General features: G+C 42.1%; 2 protein-coding genes across 7 annotated transcripts in view; one reads left to right on the top strand and one right to left on the bottom strand.

Annotated features, from left to right (window-relative positions):
• Positions 1-412: 412 nt before the first annotated feature.
• On the bottom strand, positions 413-16,588 carry thg1l (tRNA-histidine guanylyltransferase 1 like). 4 transcript variants are annotated; one of them, XM_033029973.1, is made up of 7 exons: positions 16,485-16,588; positions 11,752-11,992; positions 8,302-8,478; positions 5,772-5,941; positions 4,902-4,990; positions 3,038-3,145; positions 413-1,248 (listed from the first exon to the last, which is right to left on the bottom strand). In XM_033029973.1, exons 2-7 carry the CDS (start codon positions 11,982-11,984, stop codon positions 1,087-1,089), a joined length of 939 nt encoding a protein of 312 aa, XP_032885864.1. In that variant the 5' UTR covers positions 11,985-11,992; positions 16,485-16,588; the 3' UTR covers positions 413-1,086. The 4 variants fall into 4 exon arrangements, with proteins under 4 accessions (XP_032885864.1, XP_032885867.1, XP_032885865.1 ...); XM_033029976.1 differs by having other exon boundaries at positions 16,303-16,583; XM_033029974.1 differs by lacking the exon at positions 16,485-16,588 and adding an exon at positions 16,307-16,457.
• Positions 16,589-16,922: 334 nt separating this feature from the next.
• Positions 16,923-27,255, top strand: part of sox30 (SRY-box transcription factor 30) — an 82,164-nt gene continuing 71,831 nt past the window's right edge. For all 3 annotated transcript variants that reach the window (XM_033029970.1, XM_033029969.1, XM_033029971.1), the window contains exon 1: positions 16,923-17,119. In XM_033029970.1, the coding sequence (XP_032885861.1) occupies positions 17,081-17,119 (39 nt within the window). In that variant the 5' untranslated portion in view covers positions 16,923-17,080. The remainder of the gene's footprint in view (positions 17,120-27,255) is intronic.

The following is a 27,255-nucleotide window of genomic DNA, read 5'->3' as shown; positions in this document are numbered from 1 at the left end:
GGCCAAATCAGAGTCTGTTTAGAATGATGACAGGTGTGCATTTATATACAATGTATTTGTTAATCACAAGAGTTTTGGTCCACCAACCTTTGGTCAAGACTGCCTGTAACCCCTATCAGAATTATTTTACTCTCCACTATCCCCACTTCAAAATCGATTGCAGATCTTATAATTATTCAAAGAGAATTTCAACAGCACCATAGTGTTAAAAAAGTGATTAAAATAATGTATATTCATATTGTTAAAAATCAGATTAACTGCACAGCTAATAAAGAAATGGTTCACAAGCCTCAAGCCAGACCAAGTTGAGATCAGACAATTCCAACTGATTAATAACAAATACTGCATATCAGTATTTATGCAAAAGTTATACTCAAACGACGTTACTGATAATTAACAAATTATTAACCAATTTTCAGGATGCAAAAATAAGCAACATATTTTTTTTAATGAAAATTGTCAAAAGCTTTCTCAATTCAAAATGTTAAATCTTCAAAAAGGACATCTGCAAATTCGACTGTATTCGGAATCAGGGCACTAGCCCAAGTTCTACAGTCTTGTCTAAAATTACCCAGCCATAGCATTCATTGACCGAGGAAATCTGTTTGCAGGTCATTCACCGAACTTCGAAAGTAGACAAAAGTGCTGGAGAAACTCAGCGGGTGCAGCAGCATCTATGGAGCGATGGAAATAGGCAACGTTTCGGGCCGAAACCCTTCTTCATTCACCGAACTTCATTGGGAGGTCCACACACACATAGATTCTGGAGGCAGACCTTGTATGATGCACCCCTCGGTTCCTGATAAATTCCCGCCTGCAGCAGTCCAATGTTGAAAATGACTGTGTAGGAAGGAACTGCAGATGCTGATTTAAACCAAAATTTACACACAAAAAGCTGGAGCAACACAGCGGGTCAGGCAGCATCTCTGGAGAAAAGGAATAGGAGACGATTCGGGTCGAGACCCTTCTGGAGTGCCTGGACAAGATACCCCAAAATCCATCAGTGCTTGCTGATCTGTACTCGTGAACATACGGCGACATTCAGGAGTTGTGGGTTGGGGGGAAAAAAGTAATAAACCATTCTGTCTAACTGTTATCAGCAAGAATCTCCAAATGTTCCTCCCAGAACCCATCTCCAATGACATCAACATGTAGTGGGAGAATCTTTTTGCGAGTCCTTTTAACCATGACATTTATTCCTTCTGGTGCATCTGGAGTTGTGGTCTGTTTATCAATAGCTTCTTCAACCTTGAGGAGGAGGGAGAAAAATCAAAAGCAAATTAAATTCTGAAAGTACCACTTTAGATTAGCAATGATAAAATCCTAAGATTTAAATCATAATCTGACCATGTTTTAACTTTATAATAAATATAACACCAAACAAGCAAAGGATCGTTCGACCCAAGATTGCTTGATCAAAGATCATTTTCAGCTCTTGAATTCATCGCAAAGACCATTAATTTGCCTCTTGTAACAACTGAAACTACTTGTTTTGAAAGCTTTCCCTAGAACCCTTGTTACAGCTCACTATAATCTGGATGAAAATGATCGACCCAGCCTTTCATTTGTGTAAACCACAATATTTGAATCCCATCAAATTGAATCAGGATTCAATTCAACTATTTGGAATGGCATTACAAAGCCAGTACTTATTGCATAGGTTGGTCATCTATTTCTTACATAATCAACTTCAAGAGAGGAAAGACTTTCACTGAAGTGGTAGGTTTCACAATCAAAATAATTCTTCAAGAGTTTGATGATTCAGTTATCTATCTTTGAAGTGCAATCATCAATTTAATGTAGAAAACACTGCAGCTCATTTACACACTGCAAACCCTCATGAACAATATGAAAATCAAGAGGCAACAGAGCAAATCAATCTCAATACGACATTTCCTTTATGTTGATGACATGCCTCCATGACCTTAGTCTAGCAGAAATTAATTCATTGTTTGTATTTGTAAGTATTGTCACTACACTCACATATAAATACAATTACCAGACTGCTTTTGTAGAACCTTGATACACAGCCTATTACTTAAAAAGAAATGGTAGCACATAGGGTGGACACAAGCCTCAGGATAAGGAGTTACCCATTTCGAGAAGAAACCACTCGACTAAAGGGTTGTGAGAGTCTTGCATTTACAGCCAAGAGCTGTATCTGCTGAAAGTTAGATTTAAGTCTTGGGAATATCAGAAGTTTTGGGCTTCAGCCAAGAAAGTAGAGTTGACCAAAGATCAAATTAACCATGATCGTATTCAGTGGTGCAATGTTCTGTGCTGACAAGCCTCTAATATTTTCTTTACATAATATACAGAGAAAGTCCCATCGCTGTTGTGCATTTCCTCGGCATTTCCTGTGCATTTCCATGATTGAGCTCTATTATATCACTGCGGCACGGTGGCACATTGGTAGAGTTGCTACCTTACAGCGCTTGCAGCACCAGAGACCCAGGTTCAATCCTGACTACGGGTGCTGTCTGTACAGTGTTTGTACATTCTTCCCGTGACCGTGTGGGATTTCTCTGGGTGCTCCGGTTTCCTCCCACACTCTAAAGACTTACAGGTTTGTAATTAATTAACTTGGTATAAGTGTATATTGTACCTAGTGTGTGTGGGATAGTGTTAAAGTGTGGGGATCGCTGGTCAGTGCAGACTTGGTGGGCCAAATGGCCTGTTACCGCGCTGTATCTCTAAACTAAACTAAAAATCACTTCGTGCAAGTAACCAGAACACTTAGCAGCCGGACACCCCATCTTTAATAAGTCAAATTATATCAGTAGTAGCACAACAGAGAAGGACTTTGTTGGTCCAGGAACATAACTGGAATATTTTCAACTCAAGTATTTTCCAAAACCTAGCATGAGTCATACCATTCCATACTTGCTAGCGGAAAACAGAATTTTGAAAAAATCACCACTTGATTTGATCTCATAAACTTAATAAACCAATGAAATAGCCAAGTAGACAACCTTGGAATGATACTGAAACTGTTTTTCAATAATGTTGTAATTTAGATTAACATTACAGTCCTCACCTTTTGCCCTAACAGTACAGTTCCTTTCCTAAACATTGCAGATTCGTTATTATAATTAATATTGAACTCGGAAAATAAAATTTCATTTTTGTCTCCTGCAAGAGTGCCCTGCACACAAAAAAAAGTCACAATTTTAAAAGCAGTTTTATACATACATAGCACATAACAGACTTTACATAATAAGTTTCTTGCAAGTACAAATGACAGCTATTTTACAGAAGAATCGCAGAAATGAAAAAACAGCTGCTGTTGGTGAGGATTATTGAAGAACAAGGTTGTGTCAATGGCAACAGGGGAATATCCTGCTATGCCCAACACGATAAGGTCTTACCAAAGCAAAATACTGCAATGTTAAGAAACAAATTAAAATAGAAAATACTAGATAGACATAGCAAGCCCGGCAGCATCTATAGAAAAGAAAACTTAATTCAGGCTAATTATCTGCCAAGAGAATTGAAAAATGTTCAAAGTTTAATAAACCTTTAAGAGCGCAGTAAGCAGCGGGGGTAAGTTCATTTCAAAATTTGGTTGAAGGAGAAAAGAAACATTAATGGGGCAAATGGGAAAGAAAGTATAATAATCAACAGAATTATACCCTGAAATTATTACTCAATGAAACATCCCTAACATTAAGATGGGGCATTGATCCACTCGTTAACAATGGCTTAGTTTACTACACCCATGGAACCAAGAACAAAGGGCTTAGGGTACATGTGGCACAGAGTATTAAAATGATATTGATTTTGATTAGTAGGACTGGATGTTACAATCCCTAAGGTTTTTCACTACAATTGACATTTGGTATTCCAGCAGGACTAAAGCCGGGTCTCTGGTGCTGTGAGGCAGTAGCTCTACCATCTCCAGTTTTGAAAAGGTTTGATAATGTGGGGGTTTTCTTTATAAACAAATTATAAAACTTGTGTCAAAATTAGTCAGTCTGAAGAAGGGGCCCGACCCGAAACATCGCCTATGTTCTCCAGATATGCTGTCTGACCTACTGAGTTACTCCAGCACTCTGGGTCTTTTAAAAAATAAATAAACCAGCACCTGCGGTTCCTGTTTCTACTTCGTAATTTTAGTTTAGTTTAGAGATACAGCGTGGAAATGGGCCCTTTGGCCCACCAAGTCTGCGGCAACCAACAATCACCTATACACTTGTTCTATCCTGCACACTAGGGACAATTTACAGAGGCCAAGCGTCGATAGAAACCGCAGCACCCGGTGAAAACCCACGCGGTCACAGGGAGAACGTGCAAACTCTGTACAACTCGGTACAAGCGAACCCGGGTCCCTTGCGCTGCAAGGCAGCAACTCTACCGCTGCGCCACTGTGCCGCATAAAGTTGGAGCATTCATGCTGGAGCACACAAGCAAGGTGAGAGCATCTTCAGCCAATAAGCACAAAAGTATCATGGCCCAGAATTTTCCAGCAAGTGCACTGAATGGCAAAGATTTGTTCACAATTATGTCTCAGACATTAATGCACGTATATGGGTAATTAGGTAGACAATTTTCTGTTCTAACCCATTATTCAATGTTCTCTTTACATTTGAAAGGTTGCAGCAACTTTGAGGGTCAGTTACTTCCAATTTTCCATTTTCTATCTGCTTGTATTTGAATCATCATTTCACTAGATCTGTTACATCCTTATAATTCAAAGGTCTGACATTCTGCTTATTACAACTGGCAGGCCTGCTACCTCCCACAATAGTTTACATATTATTCTTTAACACTGCCTGTGGTGAAAACCAAACAAGAGATACACTTTTAAAAAGCATAAGCTTTTAAGCTACATCAAAATATACATACAAAAGTTTGAAAAGCACACATACTTCCAGCCCACACCATCCGCCAGTGTTTCATACCTTCAGCCTCTCTTCAGCTTCACTATTGGATAAACCACCTTGCTGCACAAGGGCCCAGAATGTTGTGTTATAAAGATTATTGATATGACCTATTGATGAAAGACTTAGAGTTAATGGAATTTAATACAAACATTGATATTGCCCAGTCTTGTAAGAACCCAGCAGGTAGAAAAATTCAGTTGAAAAAAAAAGTCTACAAACACTCCAGAGGGTAGAGCTGTGGTGTACCAACCTACCAATTGGAAGCCAATTTGAGACCCTGTTCAATTTTACCATTATGGTCAATAAACTGAGAACAAAAAGTCTCCCCATCTGTACAATGGGGTCTTGTCTGTTGGACCAGCAGTTGGGTCAATAAGCTGCCTAGTGCAAATGCTTTACAGCATCTACTGTGAAGGCAGGTTGGCAAGGGTGGGGGGGTAAATTTGTGATTTGGTGAAACTGTATTGTATGTATAGCCTCCGAGAATGTCGGATGGAGTTTGGTACGGATCATGTATTGTATATATTTATTTCTCGAATAAAGTCTATTTAAAAAAATAATAATAATAAAAAAAGGTTTGCCCAGACTTGCTGTAACACCAGACTTCAGTACAAATAGCTCTAGACATCAACATCCTCAATTCTAGAACCACCATCCCAGCATTCATTCACAAGCATTAACCATGGCTCAATGGCAAGACATCAGAGGGCCTTGTTCCTTTGCATGGCTGCCTATTTGCATGACCTTTAAAGCAGCAGTAAAGGACAGTAAAAGTATTGTAAAATTATCAAATTATACATTTTGCTTTAGATTGTTGGGCAAAACATTTGAGCATACAAAAAAGTACATTAAAATACAAAAAAAATAAATAAATAGTAAGCCTCTTACAGTCAGCCTGTCTCCAACTTAGGTAGTCCCGGAGGTTTTGGTTGCTGGGATATAGAACTACTCTCCCATCAAATCCAGGAGGAAATAAGAGAGATTGATCTTTAAAGAAATCTTTCCAGTAGAAGACAAAGCTGGAAGAAAACTGGGAGACCACATGGCTTATGAATTTGCTGTTGGGAGAGGAAAGAGGTATATTAAACATAACAAAAGTTGACTTATTTGTTATTGGTTTTAGATTACATGGGATTCTATAAAAAGATTAGATATCCCTAGTATTTCAGTAGATAAATGCAGACCCGACTAGTCCACTGTTGTCAGTACATGGAATTTGCTTTCTCATGGAGGAAGCAGGCAAGGGGTGCTAGGGATGACTTTCAGAAGAATTTGGAGAAGTAAACGAGGAAGACAGGAACAGAAGAAAATGATAATGGGGTTGAATGGAGCAAGCTGAGAGGTGGATTGGTGGACAATTAATAATACAGTAAATCAATACGTTTCCATGCTGTATAACTAACTCCAACACACTGTAAAGTCAATTGGCTTCTTTCTATGTGCCAGGTGTTACCGTATGCAATTTGAATAGGGTAGACTTTAGAGATACAGCATGGAAACAGGTCCTTAGACCCGAGACCAAGCTGACCAGTTATCACCGCCAATTTTACCAAAGCCAATTAACCTACACACTCTTGGAGTGTGGGAGAAAACCGGAGTATCCAGAGAAAACCCACATGGTCACAGGGAGAACGTACAAACACTGACAGACAGCACTCGTAGTCAGGTCTTTGGTGCTGTGTGGCAGGAGCTCTACCGCTGTGCTGTGCAGGTTGATCCTAAGTTAGATGCCCAGCGGATGCAGTGCTATCTGATTCCTATTTTGTTGGATTCAGTACGTCTCAAAGAGTAGAGCAAAAAAAAAAAAGCCTCAGTTGCTACACAGTAATCTGTGCTTGGAAAGGGTGACTGAACATGGATAAAACGGCTTTTAATAAAATCTGACAATGTGCACTTTAACTACATGTGATTGTTTCTATTCCAAATCTCAAATTGTGGAGTACAGAGGCAAATAAATAAATGATGGGTCTTTGTCACAAACATTATGGAGGGCACTGTTAATAGCCTCAGATGCTCAATGTTTCAGAATAGACTTGGGGGAAGATCACGTGGCAAATGTCTCTGGTGGAGATTGTATTCATTTAACCCTGCATCGTAAATATCATGTCCTTTCATAACCCAATACACACATGGCAGTGTCACTCAAGCATAACAAAAGAGCTTCTGAAAAGTGATTTATTGCAAAGGAAACAACTCATCTGTTCATCTGTCAGTCATATCTCAGTTATCAAATTATTTGGTTATAAGGACAGATTGAATAGATTAGGCTCATATTCACCTAAATAGACGAAGCTGTAACAAGAGGCTCAAATGATTTCACAATGTTTTCTTGATACACTATAATCTTCCTGGTTGGGCATGCTATAAACAGACAGATTAAAGATGGATGTTCAGGGTTGATGTTAGGAAGCAGATCTACTACACTCAAGAACAGTTTAAATATATTGATGGTATATTGAAAATAGATTCATTATTAAGGATCAGAAGGAATATAGATTGAGGATGGATCAAAGGCAACAGATTCAAGAGATAAACACACGCCAACAGATGCTGAAATCTGTAGTTCCAACAAATCATTAGCAGGTTGAGATGCAATGATGGAGGGAAATAAATTGTCAACTTCTCGGGTCATAACCCTGCATCTGGTTCAAGAGGTTGACTTATCCTACTGCTATTCTAATGATAATTCCTGATCGTCATTGGATAATCTGATAGATATTTCTTCTAGTTTGTAACTAATAGAAACTGAGCTCATCAAAAATTCAATCAGTAACATTAGGCCATTACAATCTTCCCTGAAAATCTCTCTAGTTTTTCCCTACATGGGATTACACAGGCACTGGCTCGCCCTTTACACATGCTTGGTTTACATGTTTTTAGAATAACTACCAATTAAGTCCAATTACTACCAAAGTTTAATTAAAGCACTCCTATTTTTGGAAAAGCATTCAACTTTGTGCCTGGTAAACTTACACATCAGCTTTCAAAGTTATCATGCAAGTTCAGTTTTGCTTAACCTGTTCACTGTCAAGTTTTCTTTTTCTATTGGCCATATAATCGCGGCGACACTGAATAGATTAACAAAAAGAAAACTCAAACAATTGCCTGTCACTGTTTATTTACTGCCTTTGGGATATATTTTCCAATTAGGCAGCAAAGACAGGTAATTTTCTCAGTTCTATACTCTGACAGTTAGCATCATGCATTTCAGGTAAAGCATTGTACTGATGGCAGGGAAACTTTTTATAAAGTTGTATCAAGTGATTTACCCTAATTTATTTCAATTGGCGTAGTCGTGTGTGGAGGCTGGCACTGCTTTTCAAGCCTGTAACCCCTGCGTAAAACACAAGGTGCCTGTATACCCTTAGTCTTTTTGATGCTGTAAATAAAGCTGGAAGGCCTCGCCTCTAAATTGTACCTTGCTCTCCTCTTGAACCAGTTACTTCTTTTTTTGAAGACAAAGCTATACTCATCGCTTTGGCCGTATGCAATTACAATGTCACTCAGTTCTTCCATGACAGTCAATGCACACTTGGTCATCAAATGAAGGGCCCGCTCATCATTGGGCTTTTTGAAACTGTGCTGATCGGCAAACCTAAAACCATGAAACACATAAAAATGTTTGAATACTGGGTTCGAAACAGCAATCATCACATGTTGGACTAAAGATATAAAGCAAACACAGTTATGCACAGTGCAAAACCTTTGACTCTATAGAGAGAAACACAAATTCAGCGACAGGTGAATTTTTGTAATGGATGGTAAAGTAATGATGACTTGAGGTTTACAGCACTGACCAATTTTCTCCTCCGGAACTCCATCCTAATATTGTTGCCAGTAAACATCAGTAAATATTGATATAGTGTTAATAAAAATGTACTGATAAAGGAGTGGTATTTGGTAATATTGTTGGGGAAGGTTTAAATTATTTTGGCAGGGTGGGAAACAGGATACATTCAGAAGGGAGTTTAAGATAGAAATTAAGGTTTCAGGCGAGTAGTATTTAGGGAGGCAAAATAAAAAAGGAACAGCATAGGACGATGACATGTAACAATAACCCGGAATGCATTGATCAGGAGAAGAGAATAAAAGTGTAGAATGTACTGGTGGATAGGGGCAGATAGAGTAAGAAAAAAAATGCTGAAAAGCATTTAATCAAATGCACAAAGGCAGTCATAAGGAGATGGATAAGTTGACAGCACAAATAGAAATAAATGGTTCAGGAAGGGAACAAGCTAGAGAACGCATCACTTAGATTTTTGTATTGTGCAATATGAATTAATTGGTAATCTTATGGTAAAGAATCTTCTTTTCCAGGAGATTGATCTAAATGCGATAACATTTCATATGAAGATTAAGAATGCTTTGTAACGCACAAGAAAAACAAGGTCCATTACATAGGTGCGGGAACCAGACTGGAACATTTAACAGATGAGCAATTGAAAATTGAAAAATTTTCAAAAAAAAGTATTTGCCCCAATAAAGGAAGGATGTGGAGTCTTTTGAGAGGGTCCAGAATAGGGTTACCAGATGCTGTCTCGATTAGATGGTTTTAGCTGTAAGAAGAGGTTGGACAAACTTGGATTGTTTTCTTTGCAGCATCGGATGTTGATGGGAGATCTGATAGACGTTTATAAAATTATGTGGCATAGATAAGGTTGACAGTCAGAACCATTGTCCCTCCCTTGGTGGAAATGCAAAATATTAGACACAGCTATAAATCTGAGGGGGAATATTTAAAGATGTATGGTGCAGGTTTCTTTTATGCACAGTGGTGGATGCCTGGAACTCCCTAAAAGGTATGGTTGTGGAAGCAGGTACAATGGTAGTATTTAAACAGCTTTTAAATAGACACACACATATGCAGGAAATAGAGTGAAATGCAACACAAACAAATCCCTTCTGCTTGTATAAGTAGATGTTCAATACAGACATCATGGGCTAAAGGGCATGGACTGTATTGTTACATACAGTGCCCTCAATAATGTTTGGGATAAAGACCCGTCATTTATTTATTTGCCTCTGTAATCAACAATTTGAGATTTGTAATAGAAAAAAAACCCATCACATGTGGTTAATGTGCACATTGTCAGATTTTAATAAAGGCCATTTTTATACATTTTGGTTTCACCATGTAGAAATTACAGCAGTGTTTATACATCGTCCCTCCATTTCAGGGCACCAGAATGTTTGGGACACAGCAATGTAATGTAAATGAAAGTAGTCATGTTTAGTATTTTGTTGCATATCCTTTGCATGCAATGACTGCTTGAAGTCTGCAATTCATGGACATCACCAGTTGCTGGGTGTCTTCTCTGGTGATGCTCTGCCCGGCCTGTATTGCAGCCATCTTTAGCTTATGCTTGTCTTGGGGGCTAGTCCCCTTCAATTTTTTCTTCAGCATATAAAAGGCATGCTCAATTGGGTTCAGAGCGGGTGATTGACTTGGCCACTCAAGAATTGACCATTTTTTAGCTTTGAAAAACTACTTAGCAGTATGTTTGGGATCATTGTCTTGCTGCAGAATGAACCACTGGCCAATGAGTTTTGAGGCATTTGTTTGAACATGAGCAGATGTGTCTATACACTTCAGAATTCATTATGCTACTATCATCAGCAGTTGTATCATCAATGAAGATAAGTGAGCCAGTACCTTCAGCAGCCATACATGCCCAGGCCATAACACCCCCACCACCATGTTTCAATGATGATGTGGCATGCTTTGGATCTTGGGCAGTTCCTTCTCTCCTCCATACTTTGCTCTTGCCATCACTCTGATATAAATTAATCTTCATCTCATCTGTCCACAAAACCTTTGTCCAGAACTGTGGTTGCTCTTTTAAGTGCTTCTTGGCAAACTGTAACCTGGCCATCCAATTTTTGCAGCTAACCAGTGGTTTGCATCTTGCAGTGTAGCCTCTGTATTTCTGTTCATGCAGTCTTCTGCGGACAGTAGTCATTGACAAATCCACACCAGACTCCTGAAGAGTGTTTCTGATCTGTTGGACAGGTGTTTGGGGATTTTCCTTTATTATAGAGATAATTCTTCTGTCATCAGCTGTGGAGGTCTTCCTTGGCCTGCCAATCCCGTTGCAATTGGTAAGCTTACCAGTGCTCTCTTTCTTCTTAATGATGTTCCAAACAGTTGAATTTGGTAAGCCTAAGGTTTGGCTGATGACTCTAACAGTTTTATTCTTGTTTCTCAGTCTTATAATGGCTTATTTGACTTTCATTGGCCCAACTTTGGTCCTCATGTTGGTAAACAGCAATAAAAGTTCCCAATGGTGATGGAAAGACTGGAGGAAAGACTAAGTGCTGAGAGCTCTTTTATACCTGCATTAAGGAGGCATTTAAACACACCTGAGCAATTACAAACGCCTGTGAAGCCATGTGTCCCAAACATTATGGTGCCTTGAAATGGGCTGTAATTTCTACATGGTGAAACCAAAATGTATAAAAATACCCTTTAATAAAATCTGACAATGTGCACTTTAACCACATGTGATTGTTTCTATTACAAATCTCAAATTGTGGAGTACAGAGGCAAATAAATAAATGATGGGTCTTTGTACCAAACATTATGGAGGACACTGTATGTTCTGTATTTGAGAAACAAGAACTCCACTGGCAAATGGCTTGGGATCATAATTTATGAGACAAGGATAGCAGTTTAAAAGAGAAGTAAATATTCCAGTATCATAAAACCACATATTAAAATAATTATTTCATTAACTGATTAAGACGGAGTAAAGTGAAATGGAGATGAAAAATTAAACAGAGTGAGCCATCGTTTCACAAGTAGGTACCAGAGTGAAGATTACCACGTCTAATATTTAGTCTATTATACAACAATTTACTCTCAACTCACTTGTGAAAATTTCGGCCATCCAGTCGAACCACAACCCAGCAGTTTTGCAGACAGGTGTCATCAGCTTCAAAGTTACGAACATATTCAAATTTACTTTTAGCCATTGTTCTGCAAGTAGTATGTGGTGGAACCTTTAGGAAAATTCGTTTAACTCCACTTGTTCTCCTAATGCACCTGAAAAGACCAACTTCAACACCAGCTCTTGATAGTCGACCCAAATAACAATACTGCATTGGGCACCCTGCATGGTAAAGAAATATATTGTCAAGTTCCAGAGGTCACGGTATTGCCCAGGTTTATACACCATACTGCTTGTACAAAATCCCTTCAATAAACATCAGTCAAATTATTTTAATCATACATGAGGAGAGGGGAGATGCCAATTTCTTATACATATACTTTTGCTTATTGTCACTGAACAAAAATAAACCATATACAAATGTATGAATGAATGAATGAATACGTTTATTGGCCAAGTATTCACATACAAGGAATTTGCCTTGGTGCTCCATCGCAAGTGACAACATGACATACACTGACAGTCAGGAATGACACATAAAACATTGAACATGAATAATAAATAATAAAACATTAATAATAAACAATAAAATGTAAAATGTAAGAGCTAGATAATAGACAATAGACAATAGGTGCAGGAGTAGACCATTTGGCCCTTCGAGCCAGCACCACCATTCAATGTGATCATGGCTGATCATCCACAATCAGCACCCCATTCTTGCCTTCTCCCCATATCCCTTGACTCCATTATCTGTAAGAGGTGTGTATAGCTCTTAGCAATACTTTGTTCAGGGATCACAGATGCCATGTCGTTGACACACGCACACGCTCACGCACACACTAAATCAGACATGAGCTTGTGTGAATAAATGTTGGTCAGCAGCAGAATGGATGAGATTGCATGTGTCACTTTTCCAATGTCCATGTTTCAGTGCAAGCTAATGACTCCTGGTCCGAATCATTCACCAGCAAACTATTTGTAGAATAAATGGTTGAAAGATAACTTATTTTACATCAACAAATAAGAAGCTGTAACCCACTTTCCACAAGTGAGAACAGAAAACAATTACTGAAACATTCTTTTGTAACAACTCAAGTGACAAAATTAAAAGTAGCTCAATCATGGAAATATGAAACAAAAATGCTGGAAATACTCATATATGGCACCATCAGTGGCAAAAGAGCTAATGTTTCAGATTGATGTCAATTTAACTCATTTCTATAAACAGTTCCATACTGAGTGTTTCCAGCAGATTTTGTTCTTATTTCACCTCATAGTTGATTTTTGATTCCCCTTGTTTGCAGAAATGAGTTTAGGTTTAAGAAAGAACTGCAATGCTGGAAAAATCGGTAGACAAAAATGCTGGAGAAACTCAGCGGGTGAGGCAGCATCTATGGAGCGAAGGAATAGACGACGTTTCGGGTTGAGACCCTTCTTTAGACTGGTTTAAGTCTGTATAGTTTTCAGTGATAACTAAATTTATCAATCAGTTTGGGTCCCCCATCAAAATAGCAGGGAGACATATTCCCTCTGGTAGGGGCATCAAAAATAAGACTTAAGTTTAGCAAGCAGGTTTAAAGGCGATACAAGGAGAGTTTATTTTGAAACACAGTGGGTGTGAGAGAAGGGTTAATAGGGATGGTTGATTTATACTAGAACTCTGAAAATTATAACTTAGAAAGAAATACGGTGTCAGCAGAAGCCGACACCTGAAACTCACTGCCACAGGTGGTGGTGGAATCAAATACCATCAATAAGCAAGGGACATTTAGACAGGCACTTAAATAAGCAAGTCATCATAAAATAGGGACCCAATGCAGGTAAATGGGATGAGAGTAAATGGTTAAAAAAAACTCAGCATGAACTTGCTGGGCTAAAGAGTCTTGTTTCTGTGCTCCCAATGATTATATAACCAAAATATACAGCGAAGACTAGCTCAGTGGGCCCTGCAGTGTGCATATTTTTCTCTTCAAAATGAATCACTAAAATTAATCATCCTGGAAATGGGGGGTAATAATAATAATGGATGGGATTTATATAGCGCCTTTCTAATACTCAAGGCGCTTTACATCGCATTATTCATTCACTCCTCAGTCACACTCGGTGGTGGTAAGCTACTTCTGTAGCCACAGCTGCCCTGGGCCAGACTGACGGAAGCGTGGCTGCCATTCTGCGCCTACGGCCCCTCCGACCACCACCAATCACTCACACACATTCACACACAGGCAAAGGTGGGTGAAGTGTCTTGCCCAAGGACACAACGACAGTATGCACTCCAAGCGGGATTCGAACCGGCCACCTTCCGGTCGCCAGCCGAACACTTAGCCCATTGTGCCATCTGTCGTCCCGGGTAGGGCCTGTTGGGGGTGGTGGTGGAGGAAGGTGATGGGTTAGCTTTCTCATGGATAGGAGAGGCTTAAAGGGATATGGGCCAAATACAGGCAAATGGGACTAAAAGGCCTGTTTCCTTGCTGTATGACTGATAAAGAATAAATAGTGCATTGGGGGAATAGTTCATTCAATTATGCACTATCCCATAATAACAGCTGACAACAGCTGTAAAAGCTCCACACCTAAATTTCAACCAATTTAATAGCTTGGCCAATTTTAATTTAACTCCATACTAACACAGTGGAACCAAATTCTCCTTTACCTACTATTAAAAACCATCACATTTCATTAACCCAATATTACGTCTTCCTTGAGATGTCAATCTCTGTGCAAAATAAGGTAAATTATCTCCTTACCCTTTCCTTGATATTCCTTAAATATGAATGCTAAAATTGCCCCTAAGCCGAGGCCACACTTGCGGTAAATAATCGGCACCTTAGCGCAACGGTAGAGTTGCTGCCTTACAGCACCAGCGACCCGGGTTCGATCCTGACTATGGGTGCTGTCTGTACAGTTTGTAAGTTCCCTCCATGACCACAGGAGTTTTCCCCAGGTGCTCTGGTTTCCTCCCACACACCAAAGATGTATAGGTTAATTAGCTTCAGTAAAGATAGTAAATTGACCCTAGTGTGTAAGATAGTGCTAGTATATGGGGGTCGGCGCAAACTTGGTGGGCCGAAGGACCTATTTCCGTGCTGTATCTTTAAATTAAAAAAACCCCAAAATACAGCTTGAGACAGAAGTCAAGATGAGAGAGGCAGCCATATTGCAACAAAGAGGCATACTTTCAATGGATACTTTCAATGTAACAAATTAGCAAAAGAAAGTGTGCTCATGGGATGGCTGCTGCTGGAAGTAAACCATATTAGTTGTGCAGGTGTTTCTGCTGTAACATAGTTGCTTCCTACGAAAACTTGTGTCATAGGGAGTTAGGGGCTAGAATGTTTCAGGTTATCAATAACAAAGTTATTTCTCCCTCAGGAATTACAAAACTGAAGATATTTTCAATTACACCAAAGCCTGTTTGTTACATTGCTTAATACAATATTGTTACACAAGTGTCAATACGAGTAATAAGCTTGCCGATTTCAACGATGAGCCGCTATTAAAGTAGCAACTGTGTTCTTGCGAGAATGGTGCCCCGATAACTGTGAGAAGGTTACATGAATCCAGACCCCGCCCCCCACCCCACTCCACATTGACAGGTTTTTTCTGTTTGTCAATTTCCAAAGAAACTTTTAAGTGGTACTCAAATTGCCAAACTAAATTGTATTATAACTAATTAACCCATATAATGCAAATAATATTCCACAATTGTGGGAATATTTGCAACAGCAGAACAACTTGTATTCTGGAACCATTTTCAATGAAAACAGTGATTGAAAACAGACAGAGTTTACTTTGTATCTACCCTACCCGAAGAGTTTGATAGTCAAACTAGGTAACTAAAAAATGGCACCCTTATCTGACACCCAGTGGGCAATATTCACAGTATATCTTTGTGCCCAAACCGAACAGTTTGCCCGGCCCAAAGTTATACCCATCCAGCAACAATCTCCCTGGACTGAGTTAGATTGCCTTAACGTACCCACCCCACAGCAATCTCCCCAGCACGGTATCACTCACCCCAAGGCCGCCTCACATACCATTCCCCTTCAGCCATGCTGGCAAACCCCCCTCAATCAGGCTGAACCGCACCAGCAGCCCCTCTGTAGGCTGACTCCCCTCCTCCACACACCCTCCCTCAGGCAAGACTGCCTCATCCAATCCCCTCCCCCAGGTCAGACTGCCTCTTCCCTCTCACGCCAGACCACCTCACCCTCTCTCCCTCTTCTCTTGCCAGACTGCCTCACTTATCACCCCCATCCAGATTGTCCCACTCTTCCTCCTTAGGCTAGTCTGCCTCAAACCGCAACCCTTCTTCCCTCAGGCCAGACTGCTTCACTTCCCCCTCTCCTCTTACCCCTTCTCAGGCCGGCCGGATCGCCCCACTCTCCCCTACCCCCTCCAACTGTTGCCTCCACCCCGATGCCGCAAGTTGGAAGTCACGGACACCCTTGAGATGCCCCCAGGCACTCCCTGCCGTCAGTGAGGGTCGGAAACCCGGGTCAAGCTTGGCCTGGCCTGGTCACTCCACCTACCTACCGTGTCCTGCTGGCCTCCACACACACGATTGCCAGCCCGCACCGCTCTCCCACCCGCTCCAGTAATGACGGCCGCGCTGCACAGGTCGGTTGTGGTTGAGTCAGTCACGGCCTCACCGCCTGATCGGACGGTTAGTCAGTCACCGGCCGCCCTTTTGGTCCGTCCCCGTCATACATACCGGTCGGTCAGTCACTCACTCATTCATTCATTAATTCGCGGCCGCGCCGCCCGCCCGCTCCGTCGTTCATTCATTAATTCCACGGACAGTCAGTCCCCGCCCCCGCGCGCGCGCGCCGCCAGAGCACCCCGGGAGCTACCACGCCCACAGAGGGTAGAACTATCCCCAACACACTAAACAAATCAAATCAATATCAAAACCATGATATCAACCACCAACACAGATTTGCCAAATCAGTATTTATCCCCCATTCCGACATTGCAGGACCCGAGTTATATATTTTCGCTGTAATTCTCCCACCCCGTGTGAATTTTATCCCCCCCCCCACCCCTCGCCACGTGGCACGGCGCGGTAACCAGGGGCGACGACGGCCGCCCGTCGCCCCGCCCCTACTGTGGACGTCAGGGGCGCGGGCCCCTCCCCCCGGCTGACGTCACTCCCCCTGGCGATTGTGACGGCGGCCGGGGCACGTGCCGGGCCAATGATTTTCAAAAAGGTTCGATCCGTTTGTTACCAACGAAACAAACCCAACAAAAGGGCGAGTGAGTGAGGGTGGAGTGAAGGAGGACCCCATTGACTGAGATCACAATAAAATAATGATCACAATGGAGGCATCTCTGAATAAAACAATCCAGGTAAAAAAAGGGAGGCAAAAGAGGAGACATTGCAGGTGAAAAACGGCAGTGACAAACGTTGGCAGGCACAAAATTAATTTTTTGGAAAGAAAGGAGGGTAAAATGGGGCAAATTTATCCCAGCCACCTCATCCTAAACCGCTGGAGCCCAATACAACATTTGGTCTTTTTCTCCCCTCTTAGTCGAAATAACAGTTTGTAAACTTAATATTTGGTGCTGACATCTTGGATGAGGGGTCAAGTAAAACGTTGTCCAAATTGATATAGTGGTCTCAAACCATTTTTTGCCTGATCAAATGTGTCCTCTTTGTATTTTTGCATTTCAGCCATGAATTGTTACAGTATAATTAACAAGCTAACGTTTTTAATTTTGTGTATTGGATGTCTGCTCTTTACTTTCACAGGAATTATTATGTCATTGTTGTGACTGCTCCTCCCCGAGGATTGAGTGGAGGGGGAGAATTTTTGTGTGGCAAGGTTGTAAACACAACGTGTTGCTCCACAGTGTGCATATCTGTACAGGCTGGAGAGCTACTTCGACCATCAAGAGCACGTTACTATACAAAATAAAGATTTAGCATTGTTTAAGTATCATTTGAATGGATGGATGCATTGTTTAGATAATGTTAAATCTTGTCAGATATTAAACCTGCTAACAGAGAAAATTCATGCTTGCAAAAACTTAGTCTCATCAAAAAGCCCAGATGGTTCCTTAAACAAGCAGATGCAAGTTTAATAGGTATATTTGGTATCTGAATCATGAGTGGAGAAATAATGATTCAATTAGTGTTGATTGTCAATCACGAGAACTATATCTACACATCCCTTTGTAACTGGATTCTCAACTTCCCCATCAACAGAACATAATCAGTATGAATTGAAAATACTACTTCCTCCTCGATAACCATCAGCACAGACCCCTACTCTATGCCCATGACTATACTGGACACGGTTTCAACTCTGTCTTTAAATTCACCAACAATGCCACTGTTGTTGGATGAATTACAGTAATAATGAGTCAGAGTATAGGAGGAAGATCGATCGTCTGATTGAATGGTGCCAGAACAACGACCTTGCTCAATGTCAGTCTGAAGAAGGGTTTCGGCCCGAAACGTTATCTATTTCCTTCGCTCCATAGATGCTGCTGCACCCGCTGAGTTTCTCCAGCATTTTTGTGTACCTTAAACCAAGGAACAGATTGTTTAGAAGAGGAAGGCTGAGGATCCACAAACCTGGCTTTATCGATGGGTTGGTGGTGAAGAGAGAGAGTCAGCACATTGATGCAATTATAAAGAAAGCCCATCAACACCTCTGCTTCCTTTGAAGTTTGAGGAGATTTGGTATGTCGACAAATACTCCCTAACTTCTACAGCTGTATGGTGGGAGAGCATAATAACTGGTTGGTAGACATAAATGCTAGAGAAACTCAGCGGGCGAGGCAGCATCTATGGAGCGAAGGAAATGGGCGACGTTTCGGGCCGAGACCCTTCGCATCATGGCCTTGTTGGCCAACTTGAACACCTACAAATGAAGATTTCAAAAAGTTGTGGACACTGCCACATCCATCATGGGTACTGACCTCCCCACTATTGAAGAGATATAGAGGTGCGGTCTTAAAAAGACACCCAGCATCATCAAAGACCACCTCCCCCCCAGGCCATGCACACATTTCACATTTCATTCAGAAAAAGTTCCAGGAGTCTAGAAATCATGGCCTCTAGGTTCAGGAACAGCTTCTTCCCAAGAACCATTGAGCTATTGAACACTACAAACACCAATCGAACTTTGAGCTACAAAGTGTCTTGGTTGCACCAGGGAATTTGGGTTTTTGTTTTGATTTGCATTATATTGGGATTATTTTTATTTTTTCAACTTTTTATTTATTACGTTATCTGTTGTGTACTGTGTTTACAAACATGTTGTGCTGCTGCAAGTAAGGATTTCATTGTTCGGTTTTGGGACATGTGACAATGAAACACTCTTGACAATAGTATTGTTCAAGAAGGAACTGCAGATGCTGGAAAATCGAAGGTACACAAAAATGCTGGAGAAACTCAGCGGGTGCAGCAGCATCTATGGAGCGAAGGAAATAGGTGACGTTTCGGGCCGAAACCCTTCTTCAGACTGATCAGTCTGAAGAAGGGTTTCGGCCCGAAACGTCACCTATTTCCTTCGCTCCATAGATGCTGCTGCACCCGCTGAGTTTCTCCAGCATTTTTGTGTACCTTTGACAATAGTATTGTTGCTTTTGTGCTGTACTGGATATCCTATTGGCGTCATCGGTCAGTCAGGATACTCCAAACAGTTTAGGTGGGATGACATGCTTACTGAGGGATAATCAATTGTGATGTAAGCATTGCAAATTTATTGAGTGATAATCTATACGTGATTACCAGAAAATCAGACGGTCAGTGTGGCAATTAATAAATTTCATATTGCTGACATTCTTGTATTTTGTGTGGAAAAGAGGTGCAGGTGAGACTTGAACAACGTCACATAAGAACTGTCAAGGTAAAGTTATAAATGCTTTTAAAGGCATATATTTTATGTTACAGTATAATTCAGATCATGTTGTAAATTGAAACCATAATTCTGTAATTTCAATAGTTTTGAGTAATAATCAGGCTTCCAATTCCTTTCACATTGCTCTTTTCCCAAATGCATGGTACTTTTGAAAGGCATCAATATTAATCTGCTTTCTTTAACTATGCCAAGCTTGCTTCTGTCTGACATTTGTAGGTTCAAGAATCGAAAGTATGTTATACTTTATTACTGGAAGAATCCTGAAATAAATGTGAGAAAGGTTTACCTAGAAATGGTTTAATGTAGTGCCATATTTTTCAGCCATGTGCAATGGGGAAGAATCTTTTTGGAAGTGAAATATAGCAATATGGCATTCCAGTGAAAATTATGCTCACAGGAAAATACAAGCTCGTGCCGCGGAGTGGTGATATTTTACGTGAATTTAAGCAGACTTTTGTAATCGTTTGTCATTATCTTTCCAGCACTTCTCATTAGTTCCAGCGCTGTACATTTTTTGGTTATTATTGCTATTTCATGGGAATTTTAGACTCGCTGTGGAAACAGGCCCTTAGGTCCACTGAGTCCAAACCAACCAGCGATCACCCCATACACTTACACTATCACTAGCGACAATTTTACCATGCCAATTAACCTTCAAACTTGTACGTTTTGGAGTGTGGGAGGAAACCGGAGCTCTCGGAAAAAACCCACATGGCCACATAACTCCAAACAAACAGCATCTATTGTCAAGATCGAACTCGGATCTCTGGTGTTTAGCAGCAGTAACTGTTGTAGAGTTAGCGCTGTGACTCTATCACTGTGCCACAGTGCCATCCTAATTCTCAGAACTTACAATCTTTATTTGACCCGAAGCTACCCATACAGCTGTACATACAGACAAACAATGGAAGTGTGGCAATTGGGGGTGTGGGCTCCAGGTTCAGCTCCCCTTCAGGGGATCCTTGCTCCCCTTCCCCAGCGTAACTTCAGCTAACTTTCAACCACATGGGAGCAAATGTGAAGAGCTTAGAGCAACTTGAACAACTACAACACCTACAGCTAAGAGCAAGGCTGGTGTTTCAAGTAGAGATCAGGGACTGCTGTGTCTTGTGCCGGTCTTAGCTCAATTCTGCTTCCCTGATCTGAAATACTTGCTAATAAATTTTATTAACCGAGGGAGTTCACCTCTGCCATCTTGTCAACTGTGTACATTCCACCTCAGGCCAATGACAATGTGACACTGGAAAAATCATGCTCAGCTGTTACATTCTTGATCCAGCAAGCCCCCTGGTACCTTATTCATCATCACCAGTGACTTCAATTATGTACTCCATAAATACCAACACGGCCAATGTCTGGCATCTTTATCGGATGGGCTCAACGGTTTTTACGCCTGTTTTGAACAAGCAAACAGAGGTTTACCTAGGCACATCCCTGCATCTTCAACTGGCTCTGTCCCATACACCTCAGAGGCAGTAGTCAGGTCTGCTTTCTTGAGGGTAAACTCGTGATAGGCGGCTGGCCTGCATAAAGTCCAGGACAGGCAGCAATAAAATTGTTTACCAATTAACAGACCACAGTTTTCGTCAACCTTTCACTTCAACAGTCTACTGTCCCCATCTGCTTTGAGGAACCTTCCATCATTCCACTCCCTAATGGAGTCACTCTCCAGTGACTTGTCTCAATGACTATAGCCTAGTAGCTCTAATATAGACCATAAGTTGTTTGGTAGACCAATAATGGCTCAGATCTGCACCAATCTTCTGGACAATCTAGACTTGTGCGATAGTCTACAGTGCTCTTGCACAACACTTAGCTCTGGACCATCTTGAAACTAAAAACATCTATGCCATTCATTGACTACAGCTCAGCCTTTAACAGCATAGTACCGAATAAGCTCATCCCTAAAATTGGCAGGAGCTTGAAAGCATGGACATCAGAATTAAAAACAGCTTCTTCCCCACTGCTATCGCATTCCTGCACCAATCATTTTTTGAAACCCCTTAGCAGAAGTGCTGCTATGTACACCTACTCTTAACTCATTCAGTTACTCCATTATTGTACTTTAATATTTGCCCTACTTTGAATTGCACTGGTATCTTGCGTCGTTATGTATTGTATTTATCATACTGTGTACTGTTTAATCTGTCAGCTTCATGTGAACAAGGAATTCCATTGCACCCTGGTGTATATGACAATAAACATACCTAAACTGCATTGAATTAGAGCATGAATTTCCATACATGTTGTTTGTGTAGTGACCCGTTTGACCAATAAAAAACACTGCATGGTGTGAATCTTATGCTGCAAGTATTGGTCAGCCACAATAGAAGCATTGTATTCCATGGAGCAATGTTGAAATAACTACCCAATAAATTTGGTTTAGTTTATTGTCACGTGTACCAAGGTACAGTGAAAAGCTTTTGTTGCGTGCAAATCAGTCAGCGGAAAGGCTATACATGATTACCATCGAGCCATTCACAGTGTACAGATATATGATGAAGGGAATGTTTAGCCCAAGATAACGTCCAGTGAAGTCTGACTAAAGATAGTCCGATGGTCTCCAATGAGGTAGACAATAGCTCAGGACTGTTCTCCAATTGTTGGTAGGGTGGTTCAGTTGCCTGATAACAGCTGGGAAGTAAAGGGCCTGTCTCACTAGCATGCGACCTGCATGCGGCAAGCGCGACCTAAAGGGCCTGTCCCACTAGCATGCGACCTGCTTGCGGCAAGCGCGATGTAAAGGGCCTGTCCCACGAGCGCGGCAAGCGCGACCAAACCAGAAGCGGGGGCCGCGCGGAGGTCGAATGAGTGACATGAAGTTCGAGCGAAGTCCGCGGGATGTACCACGTCGAGGCGGTGTGTACGGCGGCGAGGCGGCTGCGGGCCGGCAGGCCGTTGCCGCGCACAATTTTTGAACACGGGTCAGTTTTTCGGAGCCCCGCGCGATGTCGGGACCAGCTCCGCACAACTCCATAAGGCTCTGCCGATCGAAGTGGGACCGGCCCCGCGAGGCCGTACGGCTCAAGCGACCACGTTAGGTCCCGCTTGCCGCATGGACTCACATGGGTCGCGCTTGCCGCATGGAGTTGCATGCTCGTGGGACAGGCCCTTAACTGTTTCTGAGTTACGAAAATTTAATTTTATGAAATTACTAAACATATTCAGTATGTTGCCGAACACACTGGAATTTAATTTTGAACCCTGGTTTAATTGACCTCAGCAACTTTCGGTGGGCTCCATTCACTTTATCTATATTACTAAAAGTCTGATATTGACCGCTTCTTGTTGCTCTGTATATTGATTTTAGAAAAAATACTGCCACTTACGGCTGTGATTTTTGGCCATCTTACGCAGAGTCAGCTGCTCAGGATGAAAAATTCCATCGATGAAAAATAAAAGAGTTATTTGTGTTTAAAAAATGTTGAGATTCTCTCTCCTGTCAATCACACCATGAAGGCCATGCCTCTTCTGGTGGGAGGGGGAGGGACTATAAAACCCAGAAGTGTGGGCGTGGCTATCTCTGCAAGATGGGGGAGCGAGAGGGTCATGTCTCTCATTCTGAGCTGTGAATAACACTGAACACATGTCTACTAAACTGTGAGTGGTTTTACTGACCTGTCAGTGTGACCTTAATGTGGTTTGAAAATATAGTTTGGAAATGCTAAAACTGTGTTGCCTTTGGTTTGGAAATGCTAAAGCTCTGTTACCTTTGGTTTGGAAATGCTAAAGCTGTGTTGCCTTTGGTTTGGCAATGCTAAAGCTGTGTTACCTAATTAAAGTTCCCTTGCCTAATTAAAGTTCCCTTGCCTAATTAAAGTTGCCTTGCCTAATTAAAGTTGCCTTGTCTTCTATATAATTAAAAGTCTAATCTTGACCACTTCCTGATTGCGCTTTATATTGATTTTAGAAAAAACGCTACCACGTACGGCTGTGATTTTTGGCCATCTTACTCAGAGTCCCCCTCCGCTCATCAGGTGCTGAGAGATTTTTCCCATCAATGAAAAATAAGAATTATTAGTGTTTTAAAAATGTTGAGATTCTCTCTCCTGTCAATCATGCCATGAAGGCCACACCCCTTCTGGTAGGAGGGACTATATAAAATCAGAAGTGTGGGGGTGGCTCAGTCTCTGCAAGATGGAGGAGGGAGGGGTCACGACTCGCTGTCTTTAGTGGCCTTGCACCCTGCTTGAAATGGTATGAAACTGCACTTGATTTTGGTGGCCTTGCACCCTGCTTGAAATGGAATTTCAAGGAATAGCCGTGAGTCAACTGCCAGCCCACCAGCCATGAGTGAGTGAGCTGCCAGAACAACAGGCTTGAGTGACTGAGCCGCCAGCCCAAGAATCCATTTGGCCCGCAATGTCCATACTAGCCACTGGAAACCAGTCCCTTCAGCCCACAACACCCATACTAGCGCTCCAGAAAGCCACCCCCCCCCCACTGGCCACCAATATTAGAATTGATGAAGAGGTGGAATATTGCATTGGGGGACCAGCCCTCCCGTGTGATGCTGGGACCCAACGGGTCCCACTTAGTCTAGTTACATTTTAAACCTTTGAGCCTCTCGTAGTTCCACCACGAGCTGCAAAGCTGCAACTGTAGACAAAGCAGATATGATGGAAGACCCCCAAAGAAGAACCAGAAGACAATCTTCCATTTGCAAAACGTGTCTGAGGGATCAAGTCGCCATATTACTAACTATACTCTCCAAGAAGCAGTGTTCCCAAAGTATATATATATTTTTTGTGTTTACTTATGTGTGCGTACGTGTGTATGTACAGTGCATTCAGAAAGTATTTAGACCCCTTCACATTTTCCACATTTTGTTACGTTACAGCCGTATTTTAAAATGGATTAAATACATTTTTTTTATCATCAATCTATACACAATACCCCAGAATGAAGAAGCAAAAACAGGTGTTTAGAAATCTTTGTAAAGTAATTAAAAAAAAATAACTGAAATATTACATTTACATAAGAATTGAAACCCTTTGCTATGACACTCAAAATTGAGCTTAGGTGCATCCTGTTTCCATTGATTATCTTTGGGTTGTTTCTACAACTTGATTGGAGTCCACCAGTGCTAAATTAATTGGACATGATTTGGAAAGGCACACACCTGTCTATATAAGGTCCCACAGTTGACAGTGCATGTCAGAGCAAAATCCAAGCCATGAAGACGAAGGAATTGTCCGTAGACCTCTGAGACAGGATTGTGTCGAGATATAGATCTGGGGAAGGGTATAAATCAATTTTTGCAGGTCCTCAAGAGCACAGAGGCCCCCATCATTCTTAAATGAAAGAACTTTGGAACCACTAAGACTCTTCATAGAGCTGGCCGCCCAGCCAAACTGAGCAATCGGGGGAGAAGGACCTTGGAGAGGGATGGTTACTCTGACAGGGTTCCTCTGTGGAGATGGGAGAACCTTCCAGCTATATCTGCAGTACTCCAATCAGGCCTTTATGGTGGAGTGGCCAGACGGAAGCCACTTCTCAGTAAAAGGCACAGGACAGCCTGCTTGGAGATTGCCAAAAGGCACCTATATACTAGACTAAGTGGGACCCGTTGGGGACCCCAACGCAATATTCCACCACTCACCCATAACCCCCAACTGCACAGGCACAGCTCAATTCCACTAATCCCCAGCACTCCCCCTCCACTTCACCCTCCCTCTTCTTTCCCCTCTCCTCCACCCCTCCCCAATCCCTCCCTCACCTCTCTCTCTCTCTCCTTTCCTCTACCCTCAGTCAATCCCTCCATAACTCCTCTCCCCTCCCTATACCTCTATCCCCCACCTCCCCCACTCCTCACCTCAGCCGTTGGCATGGATCCTAGGCTCAGCCCGGAAGCACCAGAACCTGCGGCCGCGCCGGCGTGTGGGCAGGGAGGGGAGAGCTCGGAGGAAAGACGGCAGAAGAGCCAAGGGGGAGAGTGGGGTATCATGAGGAGGGGGCAGGAGCCAGCGAGGGGCACCAGAGGGGAAGGAGCTGGAGCTGCGCGGCATTGTCATGGCGGTGCATTTGGGACTCACAGCGGACGCTGGACGCTCTCCTCCGCCGGGAGCAGATTCTCCACTTTCTGTTTGGTGACATCTCCCGCGCCGTGCTGGGTCGGGCCGCTTCCGGACCCTCTGAAAACTGTCCGGTTGGAGATCTCCACCGGCCATCCTCAGCTCCAGTAATGATGCGATGGCGCAGGTAGGGGCGGACCGTCCAGTGGAGTAACAGGAGAAGAGACCAATCCACGCGGCGCTGACTGGCAGGAGAGGAGATCGATCTATGCAAGCGCGGTTTTTAAGATTTTTAAACCTCACTAACCTTTACAATAGACCACCGATCGGAACGAAACTTGGTGTACTCGCAGCACAGGAGAACGGTGAGTGAGCTGGCGAAAAGTCGTAGCGCTATCGCTTACTGTTTTTGCTCAAATAGGAAAAAAATGCGCAAACCAGAAGAGCACAAGATCAGTGTTTTAGTTATGTAAAGATTACACTAAAACTCTCATCTTGTTTTTTTCTGTGTGCGTGCCTGTCTGTGATCACTGATTCGGTGATGTTGTCAAATTACGCCAAAATGGTACACGATAGCGCTACAATTTTTGGACCACCTTGCTCACAATTGACATATGGTGGTCTGTATCAAGTTTAGTTCAGATTGATGTTATATTTACAAATTATTCAGACTATTAAATTTACAAAACCCCAATCTGAGAGAAAAATTTTTCCCTCTGCACTGGCACTTACATCTATGACGTAACAATGGGATTGTAGCCCAGCTCGCTACAATGTTGCTATCCCAGGACACTGAGTCCTGCCTGTCCTAGCAAGTGCAATCGCAAGCTACAATGTTGCAATCTCTTTTTTTTTTAATATTCCTGGCAGCAAGGATTTTTTTTTAAGTTTAATGAGGGAGGGTGCATTTTTTTTTTAAATTCCTGGCAGCAAGGATTTTTTTTAAAGTTTAAAGAGGGAGGGCGAATAAGGGGAAATGAGCCGCCCTTGCGCAGTTGGGGGCTATGGGTGAGTGCTGGAATATTACGTTGGGCGGAACGGGTGGATATCGTGTTGGGGAATGGGTTGTGTTGGGGGACCAGGCCTCCCGTGGGGGCTGTGGGTGAGTGGTGGAATATTGCATTGGGGGACCAGCCCCCCCGTGTGACAGGAACCCAACGGGTCTCACTTGGTCTAGTGCATTACTAAAACTCTCATCTTGTCTGTGAGTGAGTTTGCGTGTTTGTTTATGCTCATGCTGTTCATGGCCTGAACTACGCCAAAATGGTACATGATAGCGCTACAATTTTTGAACCACCTTACTCACCATTGTAATGTGGTGTTGTGTATCAAGTTTTGTTCAGAGTGATGTTATATCTTACAAGTTATTCACATTTTTAACTTTACAAAATTCCAATTTGCGAAATATTCTTCCCTCTGCACTGGCAGTTACGGCTATGATCTCACAATGGGATTGTAGCCTTGCCTGCTACAATGTTGCAATCCCAGGACACCGAGTCCTGCCGGCCCTAGCAAGTGCAATTGCATTTATTTTTAAAGTTTAAAATGAGGGAGGGTGAACAAGGGTAGATGAGCAGCCCCTGCGCAGTTGGGGGCTATG

The sequence above is a fragment of the Amblyraja radiata genome, chromosome 11 (assembly GCF_010909765.2).
Source record: "Amblyraja radiata isolate CabotCenter1 chromosome 11, sAmbRad1.1.pri, whole genome shotgun sequence".
In the NCBI taxonomy this organism is placed as follows: Eukaryota; Metazoa; Chordata; class Chondrichthyes; order Rajiformes; family Rajidae; genus Amblyraja; species Amblyraja radiata.
Note: the sequence above shows the minus strand (reverse complement) of the source record. Positions and strands in the feature narration are given on the sequence as shown.

Coding starts and splice junctions, on each gene's coding strand:
- thg1l (XM_033029973.1), bottom strand. CDS start 11,984: ATGCAGTATTGTTATTTGGGTCGACTATCAAGAGCTGGTGTTGAAGTT. Junction 3,146..4,901: donor AAGCTGAAGAGAGGCTGAAG/GTATGAAACACT, acceptor TTTTGTGTGCAG/GGCACTCTTGCAGGAGACAA. Junction 1,249..3,037: donor CTGTACTGTTAGGGCAAAAG/GTGAGGACTGTA, acceptor CTCCTCCTCAAG/GTTGAAGAAGCTATTGATAA.